The sequence below is a fragment of the Mustela nigripes genome, chromosome 1 (assembly GCF_022355385.1).
Source record: "Mustela nigripes isolate SB6536 chromosome 1, MUSNIG.SB6536, whole genome shotgun sequence".
NCBI classification, from domain to species: domain Eukaryota; kingdom Metazoa; phylum Chordata; class Mammalia; order Carnivora; family Mustelidae; genus Mustela; species Mustela nigripes.
In genome coordinates this window covers 61,997,057-62,018,841 of record NC_081557.1, presented here as the reverse complement: position 1 = coordinate 62,018,841, position 21,785 = coordinate 61,997,057, and the positions used below count along the sequence as shown (strand labels likewise).

General features: G+C 35.0%; 1 protein-coding gene across 5 annotated transcripts in view; it reads right to left on the bottom strand.

Moving 5' to 3' along the window:
• The window catches only part of TMEM135 (transmembrane protein 135), a 316,110-nt gene that overhangs the window by 71,705 nt on the left and 222,620 nt on the right, over positions 1-21,785 (bottom strand). For all 5 annotated transcript variants that reach the window (XM_059412370.1, XM_059412399.1, XM_059412361.1 and 2 more), the window contains one exon: positions 16,078-16,124. In XM_059412370.1, coding sequence (XP_059268353.1) covers positions 16,078-16,124 — 47 coding nt within the window. The remainder of the gene's footprint in view (positions 1-16,077; positions 16,125-21,785) is intronic.

The window sequence follows — 21,785 nt, the reverse complement described above, 5'->3', positions numbered from 1 at the left end:
CATCTGACTACAAAAGAGCTTTTTTTCCCTTCTGGTTTAAAATCTAGTCACAAGAAAGGAATTCCAAGGATTTCTAATGGCAATAATCAGAAATATTATTTCAAATAGAAAAAAGAATAATCCCATGAGATGGCATTTCTGTTATAGTTAAAACTATTTTATACACAAAACCTAAACATGCATTAAGAAAATTGTGACCAAATTTCTATCTTCCTTAATTTCTAATTTTTTCATTTAATTTCATCTTTCCTCTCAAAAACAGCTTTCCATTATACTGTACATTTAAGAGTACAAAATAGCTAAATCATTTGCCATGTTCCTCACATAAATTTCTAAATATTCAACTGTTTTGAAAAAATTTATGGTATTTAAAGCAAATTCTTCAAAATTATACTTCTACCCCTGCCCTAATTGCTGACTGAGCTAACACAAGTCACAAAAAATCTCAGAGATTCTGTTTCCTTTCTAGAAAAGGGACAATGCTGTATTACATAATCTCTAATTTGCTCCCTACTCTAAAAATCTAATCCTAAAATTCTAAAATCTAAAAACGATCCTCTAAAACTTTAAGTATTGGTAATATTCACTTTAAAGGAAATACTTTTGTTTATGGAATTATGCAACATGCTAAATAAACTTAAACTAACACTGAATCAGCATATAGTCCCTGAATTCTTGAACCTTATTTTTAGGCTAGAATAAATAGGCATCAAGTTCTATGTCAAATATATAAACTGATTCCTACAGTGAAAGTATGACTGAAGTTTGGCTCTACTAGGATAAATAACAAGCCCCATCCCCCCACCGCAAAAAAAAAAAAAAAAAAAAAAAAAAAGATGTGTGTGTGGTGGGGTAAGGGTCAAATCTTGAGAGCTTTCAGGCATAGAAGAAATCCTGAAAGAATGGAAAAGAAGCCAGGATGATGATATTGCAGGGGCAAAAGGTGTAGGATCAGAAGTTAGTAAATGTATTTTAAATGTGCTCTTTACTGTAAAAAAAAATCTAATCTTCATTTAGGAGACTACATTTAATAAGACAAATTTATCTTAGCTTCTCTATTTTCTCTCTTAAAATATTCTAATATTCACACTGATTGCTCAGAGATAAAAACACCCCTCTCAAATATGACCACATACACATCTGTTCACACTAGCTGAGTTGTATGTCTGCCAAAAATCAGTTGTGTTTGTCCCCAAATGTGTTTATGTCATTTATATTTGTTAATGTAATTATGTAACTGACCTACATATTACATAAACCAAGAAGGACTAATTTTTTTGCCATGGAAACTGAGTTGAATGCTTTGGAAAGGCAACCTCTTGTAAGTATGGTTTATACAACAAATACAACTCAGAACCCCAGCTACGGAACTCAAACTCAGAAAAAGAATGCCTTGGTAAATAAGCAAATATAGATGTGTGCTAATAAAGCACTAAACAGACACATACAAATATTTTGGAGGTGGTGTTAGTAAAAACAAACCTCATTCCACTGCCCTGAGAACTGCTTTCCCTGTGTAGCTTTGTCCCCTCAGCATGGGCATCAAAATGAATCCATGAGGAGCAGACCTGCTAAAACTGAGCCACAGGCCTGCACGTGACACAGAGCTGGCCCAGCCAACTTGCTTGTTACACGTTATGGTATTAGATGATTAGCAACTAAAACTGGGATAATAAATTAAAGTAAAATATAAAATAAATGAAAAGAAGTTGATGTTGAGAAAAATGTGAGAGAGAGAAAAAAGAAACCTAATACTCCCTATGCATCCGAAGTGAGTATATGAATAACTGTTTTCTATTTTATCTGAGAAGAGGACTTCGGGGTAAGCCCATTCCCCCTTGTTAGAGATGTTTACGATATTTGGGGGAAATGTCCTGACTGTATATATTGTCAACTACTAGAATAGAATGCCAAGAGAGACAATCAGATTAAAGTCCCAGATATTTTTTTTTTTAATTTTAATTTTGTAATTTATTTCTTGAGGTGACTTACAGGTTTGCTGCTCAGGATATGATCCCAGGGCCAGCAGCACTGCCATCACCTGGGAACTTGCTGGAAATCCAGAAGCTAAGATCCCACCCCAGACCAACTGAATCATCAGACGATGATCTGAATTTTAATAAAATCTCCAAGTGAGCTGTATGCACATAAAAGTTTGAGAATTTCCTTATAGATTTCACATTAGACATTCAAATTTGTAATAGTTCATTTTATACCTCTTGAACATTAATAAGTGTGTACTTTAGAATCAATAAAAAGGAATAGCTCATTTAAAAACAAAACCTTTCTTTTTCATCCTTACTGAAACTATTTTAGTTTTACTCTTCTAAAGAATAATTTAAAAGAACACTATTTCACAGGCTGATATTCTTTAATGTGAAAGCCACATCAGTCCAACTCATATTCATTCACATAGTTCTTCCTATCATTAGAATGTAATTGAAAATTATAAGGGATATAAGCTAAAAATCCAAAAGAAAGAGTCAATAACTTTAGTAAAGCAATCAAAAACGTTAATGACTATAAAAGTCTTAGGACACAAGTAATTTCAACAAGGTTGGCTTGCTTTTACAAGTTTCCCTACATGTTTCATACCAGAAGTTGCCAGTAATTTTAAAAGGAGAGGGAAGTCTCCTCTTTTGTAAGAATCCATGAAAATACTTTAAAATGACACCCTAAAAGAAGGGTTTGTGCAAAATATTGTGATTGGTACAATTACAATTGGTACAACTGGGAATCTTTTTAACACTCAAGCAAGAAACATAAGTTAAAAGAGCATTGTGCTATTAGTAGAGCTTGATGTTTCTATGATATAAGACATTAAATCTGATAAATTCAACTGCTTTCCATTAACTGATATGAGTATCATTCTTGTTTTGAATGTGCCTATGGAGCTTAAAACTGTAAGAATTACATATTGCATTTTAGTGAACAAGCAAATCACCTCAGAAAGACATTCCAAGGTCGCTTGGATTCAGAGCCAGCAGGCTGCCACAGGCGACTTACTCTCTAAGGCCTGAGAACCCAAAGTTATGTGTTCCTCCTCCTTTTATTTTGCATTTTAGGATGAGGGGAACTGGATAAACAGCCAGCCCTCAGTCGCCATCCAGGCCCCACCAGTACAAAGAGGCTTTGTGATTGACAAGAGCACATAAAAAAGGGAGGAGACCCACTTTTTTCTTCTCCTTGAGAAGACTATGGGTGAAATTGTAGAACTTAAAAGCTTCTCCCCTTTCGACCAGCTCACCTTGCAGGTAAACACCTTCCTGGTTCAGTGACTCAATCACACATTAGAGACAGAATCTGTGCTGAAAACTGATCACGGTGGAAAAATATTCTTTTACTGTGACTTTCAGCTCAGTGCAGCTGTAGCATACTTCCTCCCCCAGGAAGCCCTGTCACTAAACCTGTGCAGCACGAAAAATAAGCCTTCGAGAGCAGAGATTTTATTTGACATTTTAAGGATACAGATTGCAATAAATCCAAATACTTCCAATTTTTGTTATGACTTTTTAAAAAATGTTTAGAATAGACCATGAAAGAAAAAAAAAGGATGATATATGATATAAATATTAATATAATTCTCTATTACACCCTTCCATTCAATTCAATAATTTTCTATGGCAGGGACAACAATTTTGAAACATCTCCCTCAAAATAAATAGAAGTTACAGCAAAATTCTTCTTCAAAATATAATCAATATCAATATATAATCAAATATAATCTATGAATTACATATTCAAAATATAATCAAGTCACAAACTATTAATTTATTTTGCCAAAGACTGTATAATTTAATTTTCATTTAAACTAAATTGGAATGTATCAGCAATGAACTTTCTAGTATTGAAAGAATATCCTCATGATCAGTCTTTAAATGGCAATCCATGACTTCTCATTTTGATAAGCAAGAATGTGTCAGACTTATACTTGAGAATATTTTCACTGAACACCTGTTTCATATATATAAATTTACCTTATCCTTCATCTTGTTTTCCTCCAGTTAATAAGTACTTTTGATATTAGACCGTATCTGCATACATTTCTGAAATCAGTCTTCGTTGGCAAGCCTATAAAACTTTTTTTAAACTGCACTTTTCGAATCCTCCTCCTAAGTAAAAAGTTTAACATCCTAAATAAGCAATATCAAAAAAACAAATTTCAGCACAATGTTGTATTAACAAGCTTCTGTACACTTGCGACTTTTACGCTTCCTCTTTCATTTTCCTTCTAATTCCAAAGTGCAGTGTCTCTTAACTAAGAGCACACACATTCTAAACTGCAGTTCTGACCGTTCTGGAAAGAGAGCTGACAAGCCCTATAGGGCACCTGCATGTTTTTCATTCCGTCATTCTCCAAAGGAACACTCCTTCAAATAGACCTAAGAATAAGGTCAGTTTTCTGATGGTTTCTTTCAATGTATGCCTGTGTGCCCAGGAACCCCTTTTATACAAGAAGATGATATACCATCAAATTCTGGGAAAATACTGCCTTTTAGCTACACTGAAGATACTGCATCCCTGAGATGCAGCAATCAGAAGGATATTTCATGGTGATAACACAAGAAATACCATGTCCCTGTGCAACAAAGATATGTTTCCAGATCACATTTTTTAACAGCATGTTAACAGATACAATTTATGTAACATACAACTCACTGTTTAAAGTGTAACAGTCAGTGATTTTGATGCTCCCAGCCTAGTGTACCCATCACCATAATTACTTTTAGAACATTTTCATTACCATTAAGAAAACACTCATTTGTAGTTATTTCCCTGCAAGTCCCCTAGTCATAAGCAATGTAAATCTACTTTCTCTCTCTATGGATTTGCCTGTTCTGGGCATACCATATAAATAGAATCAGACACTATGTGATCTACACAGCTCAGACTTAAATGTAATAAAAACAGCTAACATTTACTGAGTATGTACAATATGACAGTCACTTAATTCTTACAATAATCACATAAGGTAAGCACTATCGCTATTCCCACTTCAAGATGAGAAAGCTGACACACAGAGAGGCTAATAAGCAGCTTCACCAAGATCACAAAACAAGTTAGATGAAGTGAAGATTTGAACATAAAGCAGTCTGGCTCCACAGCTCATGCTCTCAACCAACTCTGCCACACTATCGTGCCCCTTACTTACCTCTAAGAGAACTCACAGGGTGGAAAACAACAGAAACAAAGAGTCAGGCTTGAAAAAAAGTACTGAATTACTGCATTCCTCATAACCAATAAAATAAGAAGTTAACTGCTTCAAATTTGTACATCTATATCAAGAAAGTCTAAGAACTATCTGGGATTAGTAGTAATTCTCCTTAAACAAGAAGATAGCACACAGAAGAGGATTCCCAGAACTTTGAAAGAATAGATACTTGGAATCATTATTTTAGTCATGTTCAGCTAATTAAGAGTTACCACCAGTTTCTTTTAGTGAAGAACTGAAGACTGCTATCAGAATCCTTTCTACTGCTTCTCATAATTTGTTGTGTGCACCTGGACAAGTGGATGTGAGTATAAGTGTGTGTAATTCAAGGGAAGGCTTGCTGCTTAGACTAATCACAGAAAGTTCTTAGTCTTTTCTAAAGCAGATATGCCAAGAAAAGGCATTTCATCATCCAGCAACTGAGAAGTTGGAAAGAGAATATAAAAATATCTATGTGGAAGGAGAGGGGAAACAAGTAAAGGAGGGGGAGGAAAAGGAGTAAGGAAGGAAGAGGAAGAGGAAGACCGAGGGAAGGCAGGTAGGTGGAGAGGCGAGAAAGACTGACAAAGACATAGCAAATGGCTGTAAGGATATACAAAAAGGTGGTAGTTATTCTCTGGAAGATGTTGTTTGGTGGCATTCTTCTACAATGAGCAGAATATATACAAAAAGTCAATATAATCCTCATTTGACGCTATTTGCCCTTTCTAATGTGTTTTACAAAATTCTGGCTATTTTTCTAATTCATAAGGCATTTGAGACCTATCTCATTATAGAGTAAGTTTAATCATTCTTCTATATTCATCTTAATTCCCAAATTTAAAAATCTCTCTAGGCATCATATCAAAACTCAACCAAATAAAGCCAAAAGATAATTCTTAGAAGTATCTGCAAGTACTTCTTTATCACCTCTTCACAGCTAAATAGCCTGAGGCTTCTGTAGCTATCACTTATATATTATATCCAATTTCAAATAATTTTAATCCCATACTTTCAAAACCATTATATTTATGTAAATCTCAAGCCTGAATGGGATAGACTAAGTTATAATTATGACTATGGTGTATAGGTGTGTAAGTCTGCACAGCTGGAATCCCTGGTTTTTTCTATTGTAAACAGTATAGTGGTACTTGGGTTAAGAATGAACAGTAAATCTATTTCAAAGGAGTTTGTAATTTCAGACTTCATTTAAAAGACTCCTATTAAAAGACTTTATTTTATTTAAGGGAAGCCTACATGGAGACAGTAGTTGGCCTATACCTTGGGGTAGCAAGGAGGTCTAGAGGCCAGTTTTTTTAATGGACACCTGAAATATGAATGTGTTACATTAGAAAGTTGAAAAGCCCTTCCCAGCTGTCTTAACTCAAGCTATCATAACAAAATGTCAGACACTGGATGGCTTATAAATGACAGAAATCTATTTCTCACAGCTCCAGAAGCTAGGAAGTCCAAGACCAAGATGCCAGCCAATTCGGTGTCTGACATTGCCCATTTCCTCATGCACAGCCAACTTCTCACTGGAACTTCATATAGCAGAAGGAGCACAGGAGCTTTCTTGAACCCCTTTCATACAAGAAGATGATATTCCATCAAATTCTGGGAAAATACTGCCTTTTAGCTACACTGAAGATACACAAAAATGAATGTAGATCCTTTCAATACAAATGGCCACTCTAGCCAACATAACTTAGGCCTCCTCTTACTCCACTGCTTCTAGCAATTGTTTCCTCTTTCTTATTCCTCCTCTTCTCTATCATTCTCACCTCTACAGGAAAGAGATGAAACAGTCAACTGCGAGAAAACGGGGTCAAGTGCACGGCAGCTGTTTGAAAATGACCAAAAAAGTGCTACGGATGCTTTCAGGAGTCACCTGTGGTTTATTTCGTCAAGTTATGATAGAATATGATGCAGTATGATGCCTAAAGACATTTGGAACTTGGAGGGAAAAGGATGCCCTGTTTGATTCCATTCTTTTTTTTTTTTTTTAAGTTTTTATTTTAATTCCAGTTAGTTAACATACAGTGTTACATTACTTTTAGGTGTACATACAGTGATTCAACAATTCCATACACCACCAGGTGTTCATCACAAGTGTACTCCTTAATGCCCATAACCTTGTTTGGTTCCATTCTTTACCCATTTTAACCATTTAACCTCTTTAAATTTTTTTTTAAGCCAATTTTGAATGGATGGATTAGCAAGTTGTTGAGAGAAAGGCTGGCAACAGAAAGACACAGCCAAATCTTGCTGCTCTGGGAATTTGGGGCCAATACACTTCCTTCCTCCTCACTCTCCTCTCTACCCACCTACTCCCAACCCCCACAGTGCCCATCCACCCTATACTTCCAAAACCCCTTCTTCTCCAGCCCCACTTAACTGTGCTGCCCCAACACCCCTCCAGTCAGGTGGCATCAGAATAGGGAACAGGAAGAAGAAAGAAAAAGGAAGACACATGAACAAAAAGCCCAAGGTTAAACCATAATCCCAGTCTCTTGCAGATTAGCCTGATTTTGTTTCTTTTGGGAGACAGTCTTAAACCAGCTCCTCACAGAGCACAGGCCCAAGACGGGGCTCCATATCATGACCCTGAGATCACGACCTGAACCAAAACAAAGAGTCAGACACTTAACCAACTGAACCACCCAGGCGCCCCTGTTTCATTTTGTTTTTAACCACTCTCTTCCTCAGAGTCTAATTCTGTTCCTCCATCCCCTCACAATCCAGTCTCCTATGCTCTGAGCTCTTTCTCCAACAGGGGACGCTGTGGAGTAGCTCAAGAACTGGATAAATTCCAAGTCTTCTGCTTTAGCTCTAACATATTAGAAATAAAAATATATTCTCATAAATATCATTTGTTTCTATAGTACCACTGGCACTATACTCCAAATACCTATAGTTTCATTTATATGTTAACTTTAAAGTATTGGTTTGGAAACATAAATATCTTTTAAAAACATATTTTCCTGAGGGGTATCTGTTCTAAATTCTCATTGCCACAGGGATACTTTTATGGATGAAAAATTTAAAAACCAACCAGAGAAATAATTTACCGAAGCCACAGAATTAGTAAGTGGTAGAGCCAAAACCTAAAGAGAGGTTTGTTTGAACATGAGGCACTGAAGACTATACAATTTCTATTACACCATAGAACTTCCAAAATCACATCTACGTGTTTCATTAAGTACATGAAAATTCTGAAAAGCTAAAAATTTTACTCCTAATCATTAGATACTTTAAACTCAGTATCATTTATTCAAACATTTATGGGATACTCTCTTACCCAAATGCCTCCAGCAATAATCACCAATGCTAATAAACTATTACTGACATCATCAGGAAAAAAAAATTTATCTACATTATTTCAAGAATTCACCACTAATGTTAGAGATTTATTATATCATTTCTCTTATATTTAATTTGATGAGACTTCTGTTACAGTAACAGATCCTTATACCCAGGAGCAATTTCTTGTTGCTCAAAAATGAAATGCTTTGTTGAAAAATGCTTTGTTAAAATCTTCTGTGAACTGTTGTTTTCAAAACAAAAACATTTTCATTTCTCCTAACTGCTTAAGAAGAATTACTTATAAGAATTATTCTTCTTTCGGGACGCCTGGGTGGCTCAGTTGGTTAAGCAGCTGCCTTCAGCTCAGGTCATGATACCGGCGTCCTGGGATGGAGTCCCACATCGGGCTCCTTGCTCCGCAGGGAGCCTGCTTCTCCCTCTGACTCTGCCTGCCACTCTCTCTGCCTGTGCTTGCGCTCTCTCTCTCTCTGACAAATAAATAAAAATCTTAAAAAAAAAAAAGAATTATTCTCCTTTCAATAAAATAAATACAACTGTAGAACTTGTAACAAATGACTTCTTGTTCATGACATAGCTATTACTACAATTAAATTCTAGCTACATTGTATCTTACAGGTTCAATAAAAAATAAATGCAATACAACTAAATGCTGCCAACTTGATTCCGTGAACAGTGCTAATAGAAGTTAAAATTGTTTTAGGTCAGAAGTGTACTTCACGTTCTTAGTAAAAAAAAAAGGGGGGGGGGATAAACATAAGTAAGGTTTATTCTTTATTTTAACTGCAAAACTGCCATCTTCATTCACAGAGACCCCAATATCCTGGGGACCCTTAGAACTAGAATAAACCAACTGGCATGTTAATGGTGTAAACTCATCACTGACTTGGTAACATGTGGATGTCATCACTTCCTGAACTTCAACATCAGTAAAAGTAAACAAAACATTTACATTTAGGAAAACACCCAAAAATGCCATTTTTAGTCTTGAAAATAAAACTGCAAAGACAACTGACCACTTCTACTGTGATTGTGCACCTTACGTCCACAAGAAGTTGCATTTTGAGTTGATACCACTTCTCCAAACATTTCTCTTCACTTTCTACTAAAAACAATAAACATTTACATTAAATATAAAATGTCTGAGCAATTTCTTTATTCGAGGCACAGTGTATCAAAGGCTGACAGGCAAAAGTGAAAAGGGATTTGCTACAACTTCCATCAGCAGAGGGAGTACATTCACCACATGGGCAGACTAATTTTCTACCCTCCCCCCAAAAAGAAAGATTACAGTCATTTGACTTGACAATAAGCTCTGCATTGCTGGAGAAGGTGATTTACAAAATTTTAAACCTGTTTCCTCACCTTTTCAGCTTGCTTTGAGGAAAGCAACAATCCTAATGATCTCTACCTTTATCTTTGCATAGGACAGATTGTGCATTCTTGATAAATTCACTAGCTTAGCTGCCAATTATGAAAGTACATTCAGCTACATGTATCTTCTGAGGAATGTTGGTTTCCCAAGCCCATACCAATTTTTATTAAAAAGTTAATTAACCTTTTAAGAATGACAATGAATTTAGGAAGCCAGAAGCCTAAGATTTTTTTTTTTAACTACCTCTTCTATTAATGTATCAATCCTCTTCCACTTTAACTGTATGTTCAAGGCTTTCAAACAGAACTTCAATTCTCTCCTAATCATCTAAAATGCTCTCGCTCAGACAAATACGTATTTAACAATCTAGCTATCTATGTTGACATTTTGGACTACATTTTAGACCATTTCTCTTCTCTTTCCTAATTCCCCAACTTGTTAGTTCTCCGGCTTGTATAACCTTCTCTGACTCAAACCTTCCCATAGTCTAGTCTTTCTTGCCTAAAAAAATAATAAACTAAGAAGGAATCCAAAGGAAAACCTACTCCTGTAACAACTTGCCCTTTCTCCTCTCAAACTTCTTGAGATTATACTCATTCTGCTTCCTCAGCTCACATTTTTTTGCATTTATTAAATAAAATTTTCCCAACTTTATAAAAAAATAACTGACAGATTTAATTGTTTATATTTAAAATGAACATCGTGTCACATTTCTCAATCTAGTAACCAATTCAACAACAAGAATTTCTCTAGCTGGTTACCACTAACCTCCAGGTTGTTAGACCAAATGAACATTTTTAGCCCTTACCTTAATGAATATACTTACAGCATTAACACTAAAGATAATGCCCTCATTCTCGAAGTTTTCCATTTTAATTAACTTGCTTTCCTAGTTTACAGATAATAATCGTTACTCATAACTCCACTTCTGCTAAAGTAATAATCACTGAGCTAGGTAATCATCTGTGTTAGCTCGGTGTTTTTTTTCACACTGCTGTTGTTACTCATTAGTGGTTCATAGCAGCTTTTTAAATAGATAAATCAGAATAAAAAAATCCCCAAATTGTATTCCATGTGATAAGTTTAAGTATTATTCTGGAAAATTTATGTATGTGTGTATTCACAATATAAAATGTAGTTTATTTAGGGTCATATTCAAAAAGTTTGAAAGACGCTGTGTCTAATTTAATCACACAACCTCTGGGGTCCATATAATAATTTATACTTTTTAGGAAAGAAAAAACTGAGCATACAGAAGTTGTACATAATTTGTCTGTACTCAACCAATTGGTGTGACAATCAGACGAGATTGGGCGCGTTCAGGGTGGTATGGCCGTAGACTGGTGTGACAATCAAGCATAGCCTCTATCACCTACTCAAATAACCACGTGATATTTATATCTCTTAATGTGGGTATCTTAAATGTACTTCAATCTCAGTATTTGCAAAACCTGTACTCAATTTCCACACATTTTCTAATTTTCTAATTTGTTAATTTTCAGTGTTTCTCTCTTCTTCATCCAAGCATCAATCCTCATACATCGGGGGCCTGAGTGGCTCAATCATTAAGCATCTTGCCTTTGGCTCAGGTCATGATCTCAGGGTCCTGGGATCCAGCCCCACATCAGGCTCCCTGCTTCCACTCCCCTCTCCCACTCCCTGGCCCCCGCTCATATTTCCTCTCTTGCTGTGTCCCTCCATCAAATAAATAAAATCTTTTAAAAAAAAGTCCTCATATCTCAGATAGATCCACGCTTCACTATGTCATTATCATAATAGCCTTCAGTCACATCCCCACCATTTCCTTCCAGGATAACTGCAACAGTATCCTCCCATTACCTGCCATTATATCCCCTCCAAACCCCCAATTCACTCTCTGCTTTGCTGGAAGAAATCTCTTCAAAATACAAATTTCATTATTCAGGGAAAATTCTCCTAATCCTGAAGTAAAATTTTTAAAGTTCAAATGCCATATCTAATTTTCTAGACTGGATCTTTGTGTAATTATAGGCAATACTTTAAAAAATACAACCTAAGGGCTTTTGTTAAAAAATCAATAATGGTCAAAAGACCCAGATCGAAAGTTCTTTACTCGCTGTTAAAGTTATTTCAAAGATACTAGTTTACATTTACATTAAGAAATTCAAGGACGGGGCGCCTGGGTGGCTCAGTGGGTTAAGCCTCTGCTTAGAACATGTCTGTAACTATGTCATGATCTCGGGCTGGGATCAAGCCCCACATCGGGCTCTCTGCTTAGCGGGGAGCCTGCTTCCCTCTCTCTCTCTCTCTCTCTCTCTCTGCCTGCTTGTGATCTCTCTCTCTGTGTCAAATAAATAAATAAAATATTTTAAAAATATAAAAATAAAAAGAAATTCAACTATCACAAATGTCTTTCACACAAAAAAATGCAAACAGCCTATAAATAGTGTCATTTCATTTTCTTGAAAACAAAATATATCCATTATCTTGAAACTAATGAAACGGTTTATCATTCCTACCTTCACAGAGAGTCGACTAGGACTCATCAATGGCAGGCATTAACAGTGTTCTAAATAATGTTTTAAACACAACAACAATCAACTTTAATTTGCACTGGATTCTAAATAAAAATGCCATGTTTTTCAATGTTTACAGCATATTAAGATATGTCTCCTTGTGAATCAGTCCTACAGTCCATAGATTATTTGCTATGACAACAAGCCTGAGCCTTTCGATCTACGTGTTTAAACAAACTGTTGGATTTGTTGCTGCCTTTGCAAAGGCAGGTGGAAAGAATTTCTAGCTAGGTATTCAACAGAATGGGATCAAAGTTGTCATGATATGCTTTATGATACTGTCTATTTGTAATTAAGTTATTAATAAAAAGTGAAGCTGAATTATTTCATTTTCCTAAACTATGTGTTCTCCATCCACAGATACCTAATGTTGAAAATAAAACCAATAAATAAATAGTTTAAAGTGTAGCATGTTTCATTGTTTTTTTGTGAGCAGGATTATGTGTAGTAGTTTTGGCATGCTGTTTATGTTGTTGTTGATTCTCTCCTTTGCTTTTCAGTTAAAACAAAAAAGCTAAAGGTTCAAAAGAAACTAATTTCTTCTCTCCATATGACTGTTAGAAAGATCCTAGTCAAGCCTGCATCAACAACTATAATAAATCCTTGACTTAAAAATACAGGCTGCTTTACCCGTAAGTACACATTTGGAAGTTTAAAAGGGGGGGGGTACTTTAAAAGTATGCACGAGATAAAATATTCTACCAAATTGTCAACCATGACTTTTCCGTCATAGTTACAGACATGTTCTAAGACAAAGTTTTGACAACATACAAAATAACAACATGATTGAACAATGGAAGCACAATCATTAAGAAGAATGCCCACTGGGGGGTTGTATTGAAAGACTTCTTTCAAAGTATCTTCAAACCATTGTACCCCAGTTCCTAACAGAATCCACAGCACATGCTTGTATCGAAAGAAACCTGGATGGATGGATGGATGGATGGCCAGCTTGCTAAGACCTAGAACTCTCCTCATGTATTACCCTTCCTCAACCCAAGCCTCTGAAGTTTTCCCACAATTCTATCTGAATGTAAGCCTTATTTCTGGTGTCCAGATTGAAAATCAAGATGACTATGTATGAGAAAACGCACATAGTAAGAAAACTGTATCTATTAAAAAAATAACAAAAGAACTACTCAAAAGTAAGAGTTTTTATTATACATTTTGATAGTCATTCTTTTAATACTAAGAATACTGCCTTACTTTTAAAGTAAATTCATACTATAATCATCACATCCTATATGTCACTTCTAGAAAATAATGCTATGGACTTACTACTTCAAGTTCCTTTTCTAAAATAAATAAAATTGACACATTTTCTATTTGAAAGGGGGTCTCATTTCTCTTTTTCCCAATTGTAGGTTAGGATAAAAACACAAGTTGATTAATTTCTAACATCAAATGTTTCCCTTATCCTCTCCTCTCAAAGGAAATTACCATAAATGGAAACCTAGGGACAATATCATTTGATATTTATTTATCTAATTTTAAGCAATTAGAATTAAAATTGTTAATAAATGGAAAAAATGTGACCTCAAGTATTTGTATATAAAACCAAGTTTTAAGGATAAAACATTTTAATGCAATTAGACTTGCTAACTGCTATGTACAATATTGTTTGTTCATTCCAAACACACGCCGGAGTTCAAACATGTAACACTGTTTTGTTTGATTGTAGTACTTTATAAATGGTTTTATTTTACCATTTGCCAAACCTCTTTTGTTGAGTTATTCAAACTAATTTCTGCCAAGAACACTAGGAATTTGGTGATAGTGCTTCTTTTAGGAGAAAACAACCCCTTTCCTCAGAAAACTGAAAATGTTTGTTTTGGCACTAAAACCTTGTATTGAGCCTTCTGGAAAGTATTTTAAATTGTTGTTTTTAACCTAGACTTTGTGACTGAAACAGGAAAAGGTTTCATAGCTCTACACCAAAATACATATTTATAGGGCTGATTTTCTTCCTACACCAAAAATACTACGTTGATGGCAGCAGTTTTCAAAGTATGATTTCTGAGGACCAAGCTAAAACTTGGGCATTATCACTATATTCAACAAACAATTTGTTTTTTAAAACCTCAAAAACTGATGACTAAGAAATGCTAACTGTTGATCAAATACACTGTCTTTACGTGTCATATTGGAAGGATTGCTGCATTTAACTATCTTCTTTTAGGAATATTCACTAAAAGAAAATTTACTTGATATTGTATTTTCCTCCTGTGCTTGTCAACAGAGACAGGTTTCTAAATTTTTCCCTTTTTAATATTTTCCCCAGTAGATATGCTTTACCTTCAGACTAGACAGACATAAAGATCAAACCATGTGAACTTTGTACAATATTTTTCTAATAATGTATGTGAATACAATACACAATTCTTGGAAACCGATGAAACGATGCTATCACTGTCCCTAAGTCCCCTACCTCACCCCTATATTGTTAAAATATAAGAAACGGACTATACGGTAGCTCAAATAATTTCATAAAGACTGTCAGTGAGCTGCAGTGATTTTTCAGTCACTAATAATTGACAAAAAATATTATGCACCCACCACCAATCTTTTGCAAATCAAGCTCTCCCTACCTTGAAGTCTGATTTTTCCCTTTTATGGCCTGGCTGTCCCTTTACAAGAATAACAGCAGCAGCATCACTTTAAATGTACATATAAATTTTTTGATAAAGTCATAGTAAGTTAAAATCCTATCATGGTGTTTATCAAATATTTATTAGGATGTTCTGGCAGGAATCAGTTGTTTTAAAATTCTGGTATGGTTGAATTGTCTGATTCAGGTAAAAAAGAAAAAAAAATGAAGATATGTACCAAATGCATCTTATTAAAATCTGTAACTGCTTTTGTCAATCCAGTACAAATTTTAATTTTAAAAGTTTGGTCCTTCCTGCTATTCCTGAACCCTGCCTATTCCAGAAAAAAAAAAAAAAAATCAAGAAAAAGTCTATTCAAATTAGTGTAATAAGAGTGAAATAAATGGGAATTACTGGTATCACAAAGGTTATGAAGGTGTGGACTCTTCCCAATCCAAAATCCCCTTTCTGCACTGCTATGGTTATAGAACGATGGTATCCTTTTCATTGGCCTTGAAATCTTGAGCCATCCTACGACTCCTCCATGGGCCTCACTGTTTCAAGTCAATGGGAAATACAATTCTGACATGATGGACTCATTTAATATTTTAAAGATGATGACTGATGTGCTAGATTACCTCTGTAGAAGATTTAGATTAAATCCTTCCAACATTATTTTCTTAATTTAAAATGTTGACTGTTTTATAAGGAGAGTGAAAAGCACCTGAACTCAGGTCCACAAAAAAACAAAAATTCACTTGTCAGGTTTTGAGACCATTTATATATTCAGCTTTCCCAGACAAACCTATTAATAATATGGAAAAGGGGAAAACAAATCTTCTTTCCTTCTCTTCTATTCTACTAGGAAGCAACGGTTTATCTCTAAACACTCTAAGGAGAAAACATAAGAAGAAAAACGAAATCTTATGCCACTTGTGAGAAATAATTATCTAGGGAATAACTTTAACTACATGGATGATTTTTTAAAAACCACAAAGGAACACTATTTTTTCTATGAAAATAAATAGGTATAACAGGACATACCTGAAAAAGAACATGTACATGGCAGCTGTGATGCAGAACAAAAGGACCTACAACAAGGAGAAAATATATTACTTGCAAAGGAACACTGATATCATTTGGTGTCTTTCTGTTCCAATTTTCATCTCAGTATAGTTACCATACAATGTTATACTAGTTTCAAGGGCAAAAGATAATGATTCCCCAATTCCATACATCCCCCAGCACTCATCAATACACCTGTGCTCTTTAATCTGCACCCCCCACCCACCTTCCCTCTGCTAACCAGCAGTTTATTCTCTACAATTAAGAAGAGTCTATTTCTTGGTTTGTCTCTCCTCTCTTTTTTGTTCCCTTTACTTGTTTTGTTTCTTAAATCCCACACGTGAGTGAAATTACAGGGTGTTTGTCTTTTCTGACTGACTTATTTCGCTCAGCATTATACTCTCTAGCTCCATCCATGTTGCATCATTTGTGTCTTATAAAAGCAATATACCCACTTAAATCTTGTAGCTGAAACAATTTAAAGATGTGTAAAAATAATCATACATGTATCACATTCTCTACCTTTCAAATAAACCATATTAAGGCAATAAAGAGCCTGTACACACACATATAAATAATTATATACATTATATATTATACAATATGAATATATATTTTGATATGTATGTATGTATGTATATATACTGGGTAGAAGGGTAACATGGTTCAAAAAGGAACCACCATTTTTAAAAAATCATCTCTCAAAATGACAAGAAAAAGCAAGTCACTTAAGAACAAAGAAAATAGCTCTTCTATAATGAAGTCAGCAAATAAATCATAAACATATTAACTGTTATATCCAGATAACCAGATTTTTTTAAATGTAAAATACAGTTCAGTTGTCAACCAGTTCTAATCAATGAGAAAAACTCCTGAAAATATAATTAATCATCCTTTCTGGGATACGGACTAGCTATTAAAAATTCCTCTAGGGGCGCTTGGTGGTTCAGTGGGTTGAAGCCTCTGCCTTTGGCTCCGGACATGATCCCAGGGTCCTGGGATCGAGCCCTGTATCAGGTCCTCTGCTTGCGGGAAACCTCCTTCCTCCTCTCTCTCTCTCTCTCTCTCTGCCTGCCTCTCTGCCTACTTGTGATCTCTGTCAAATAAATAAATGAAATCTTTAAAAAAAAAAAAACAAACAAACTCTAAAAACAGGCATCTGAACACAGTAAACCTAAGTTTAAAAGCTCTCCTCAAATATGTTAACACTAAACACAACCAAATAAGGTATACATGGAGGGGCGCCTGGGTGGCTCAGTCAGTTAAACATCTGACTTGATTTTGGCCCAAGTCATGATCTCAGGGTTGTAAGATCAAGCCCTGCGCCCAGCTCCACATTGGGTATGGAGCCCACTTAAGATCTCCCTCTCCCTCTGCCTCTTTCTCCCTACTCTTTCTCTCTTTAATGAAAAAAAAAAGTGTATATGGAAAGAATCAAGAATCCATGTCCTGACCAAAGCTTAGTTGTGCCAATAAAATGGATCTCCATAAGTTGTTGTAAATCACTGAAAAGCAAGTTGTAAAATGTGTTTTTATGTTAACAACAGTGTAGGCTCAACATGACTGTCAATGGCCCCACATCATAGACAAATGACAAATGAACAATCTTTAACTGTTAAAAGCTGACCACAAAGTATACAAAAAATGAATACAGTGTAAAACAGTGTTTTGCTACTTCCAACACAAATAATTTCTAGTCAACTTAAGGAAAGTCTAATAGTTTTGCTATTACAAATTAAGCTTGAAAGGTTTTCCACCTTGACTTACGATAAGCACTACAAACATAAGCTGAATGGCTTAAAAATCTACAAACCAAAGGAAAATAAGTATCAATTACTACAAAACAAATATTTTATTATTTATTACATATAAAATACATAAAATCTTTTTCTATATGTAAAGTATATAAAATCTCTCTTTCTAATAAACACAGACACATAATCTTCTGTTCTCCTCACTCCTTCTTTCCCTCTCTCCTTTACATTAACTTTAAAAATACCCTATCAATAATGTATAAGGTTCATATCACTGCTTTTGACAACATAACTTAAAGCATATGGAATAACTTTCAGTTACTGATTAACCAATTAAAAATTAAAGTCCAAGTGAGTTTGTTTACTGGTTATAATTTGCAAGCCAATGACCCAGACTATGAACCTCAACTTGTATCTAGCATTCTTTACTCTTTGGACAAAGCTACCCTTCCTAATATTCAATGTTTCATTCCTTCCCCGACCTAGTCATTTTTCCCTTTGCAGACCTACTCACAAACCTCTCTAGAAGTGTCCCACAAATACTTCCCACACCCTCTAACTTCTCCAAGGAAAACTTCCTTAGTCTCTTTCCCTCAAAATGTTGCTATGCTCTATCCTCATATGCTAAATCTATTGATGCTCATGTTAAACTAACATTTATCTCTGCAAATAATACATCTGAAACTGGGAAAGAGTACAATGTTTAAGATCTCAATCTTTGGAGTATGACAGATCTGAGTTTGAATCTAGCTGTTAAGTGACTTTCAAAGCCTTATTTAACTTCCCTAAGCCTTGGATCCTTTGTCTGTAAAGTGAGAATTTTATCTCACTTTGAACTGTTGGGAAGATTCAATGAGACAATGACAGGCATTCAGCAAACTGTTTCAATCTTGTTTTGTTACTTATAGAAGTGATCTGGATACAAAAAACGTCACCTAGACACCTGAGTCTGGGAAGTTTCTAACAAACAAGCAGACCTTTCAAAATCTCTCAAATCACCAATATTTGGAGTTCGTTTTTTTATACAGTATAGAGCCAAGAGATGAAAATCTGTGCAAGCAGGGAAGGGGAGGAGAATCTAAAGAATACTGATGTACAATTGATCAATTCATTTACTAGATACATACTGAATGCCTACTGGGTGCTGGGCATAGTTCTAGAACTTACAACAGTACACAAAATGGACAAAATCCTTGCCCTAATGAGAGCTATCTTTTAGTTAGGTAGAAGATATTAAAGGAAAAGCTAGTGATAGGAGTTCTGGAGAAAAACAAAGCAGGATAAGGAAATAAATGCAGGAGAATAGGGGTTGTTGTTTTATATAAAGTGGCCAAGGATGCAGAGACTTGATACAGACACTGAGGAAATGAGAGATGAGCGAGGGGACTGTATCAACAGAACCACTGGAAAGGTCTGATTTTTTATTATGAAAGGTGTTTAGTACTATCTTAATTAAAGAGACTAAAGAAAAACTGAAATGTGGGTGATGTAGTATTTCAAATTTTTAATTGATTGTGTTAATTTACTAAATAGCTTGACTTTCAAAAAATGGTTTTCCAAATAAATGCAAATTTGTAATTAAATAAGAAGATTTTGTCTGTGCTTCAAATTACAGAATTTTAAAGCTAAAAAGAACTTAGATGAACCTCTATTTCTTCATATTAGGAAACTAATATGCTGAGAAGGTAGGTGATACACCCAGGCTTATTAGTTGTATCTTGCATTTCCTTCACTAAACAAATATTGGTGAAATGAGTTCCTCTATAGTTGCTCTATACAGACAATATTTAAATACAGTTTTGATCCTCCAGGAGCTCAAAGGCACTGCTCCACAGTCCAGCTCTATAGCTACTATTCACATGTGGCTAGTTCAATTTTTTAAGAGTTTTACTGATGTAAAACTAACATACTTAAAATATATAATTTTTTAAGTCTTGACATAGGTACATACTATATACCTACCATCATCATCAAGATAACAAACATCCAGCACACCCAAAAAGTTAATAGCTTATTACCATCTTCATATCTGTGGAATTTGTAGTGCTGGCACTACTCTCATTCCCAATTTAGTAGTCTGTATCTTATTTTCTTGACCAGTCTGAGTGTAGATATATTAACTGCACTGATTTTACCAAAGAACAAACTTTAAGTTTCATTAATTTTCTCTATCATTTTTGTGTTCTATTTCATTGATTTCAATTTGATCTTAATTAGTTTCTTTTCTGTTTGGATTTCATTTGCTTTTGTTCTCCTATTTTCTTTTTTTTTTTTTTTTAAGATTTTATTTATTTATTTGACAGAGAGAGATCACAGTAGGTAGAGAGGCAGGCAGAGAGAGGGGAAGGGAAGGAAGCAGGCCCCTGCTGAGCAGAGAGCCCGATGCGGGACTCGATCCCAGGACCCTGAGATCATGACCCGAGCCGAAGGCAGCGGCTTAACCCACTGAGCCACCCAGGCGCCCCTGTTCTCCTATTTTCTTAAAGACCGAAATTTAGGTCATTGATCTAGATTTTTTCTCTCTTTTTTTTTTTTTAAAGATTTTATTTATTTATTTGACAGAGAGAGATCACAAGTAGGCAGAGAGACAGGCAGAGAGAAAGAGAAGGAAGCAGGCTCCCTGCTGAGCAGAGAGCCCGACCCGGGGCTTGATCCCAGGACCCTGAGATCATGACCTGAGCAAAAGGCAACGGCTTAACCCACTGAGCCACCCAGGTGCCCTGATTTTTTCTCTTTTAATATAGGTATATAATGCTATTAATACCTTCCTAAGATCTGCTGTATCTGTACCCTGATGATTTTGATAAGTTGGTTGTCCATTTTTATTCATTCAAAATACTTTCTAACTTTGCTTTTGCTTTCTTCTGTGATCCACAACTTAGAAGTATGTTATTTAGTTTCCAAACATTTGGGGATTTTAAGTGACTTTTCTGTTGTTACTGACTTATTTGATTCCATTATGGTCAGAAAATACTTTATTTCTATATTTATTTCAAAATATGACCTGATTATTTCTAAATTTATCAGGACTTATTTTGAATTCCAGAACATATCAGAATATGTTCCATATACTTGGTAAATATCCAGGTGTGGTTTTTTTTTTAAGTCATCTCTACACTCAACATGGGGCTCAAAGTCACAATGCTGAGACCCAGAAGTTGCATGCTCTTCAGACTGAGCCCACCAGGCACCACCCCGCCATGTGCATTTTAAAAGAATGTGCATTCTACTGTTGCTAGGAGAGGTATCTATAAGTAACAATTAGGTCAAGTTGCTTGACAGTGCTGTTCAAATCTTCTGAATCCCCAATTATTTGTCCACTTGTTCAATCAATTACTGAGAGAAGTTATCAAAATATGTCCTGCCATAATTGTGGAGTTGTCTCCACAATCTCTCCCTGTAATTCTCCTTATAGTTTTCCTTGGGTATTTTGAAGCCTTCTTTTTAGGAAAATAAACATTTAGAATTATGTCCATTTTATCATGATGAAATTAGCTTCTTTATCTCTGATAATATCCTTTGCTCTGAATCCTATTTTGTCTGATAGTAACACCACATTTCTTTTGATACTATTCGTTATCCATTCTTTTAACAGATTGGGCTTCTATATTACAAGTTCATTGTGTGTAGGCATCTGTTGTTTCTTGCCTATTTTTAAATCTGATAATCTCCATCTCTTCATTGGCATTGAGTGTTCATATTTAGTATGACTACTGGTAAGTTCAAAATTAAAACTATCATCTTGGTACTTATTTTTCTCTTGTTTCTCATTTGTGTTCTTTTGCTGCCTTTTCCAGATTAACTATTTTTTATGATTCTCTTTTCTCTCCTTTGTTGGCTTATTTTAGTGTTTGTTTTAGGATTTACTATATGGAACTTGAAATTGATACAGTCTCCACTCAAGGGATATTATACTACTTAATATAAAATATA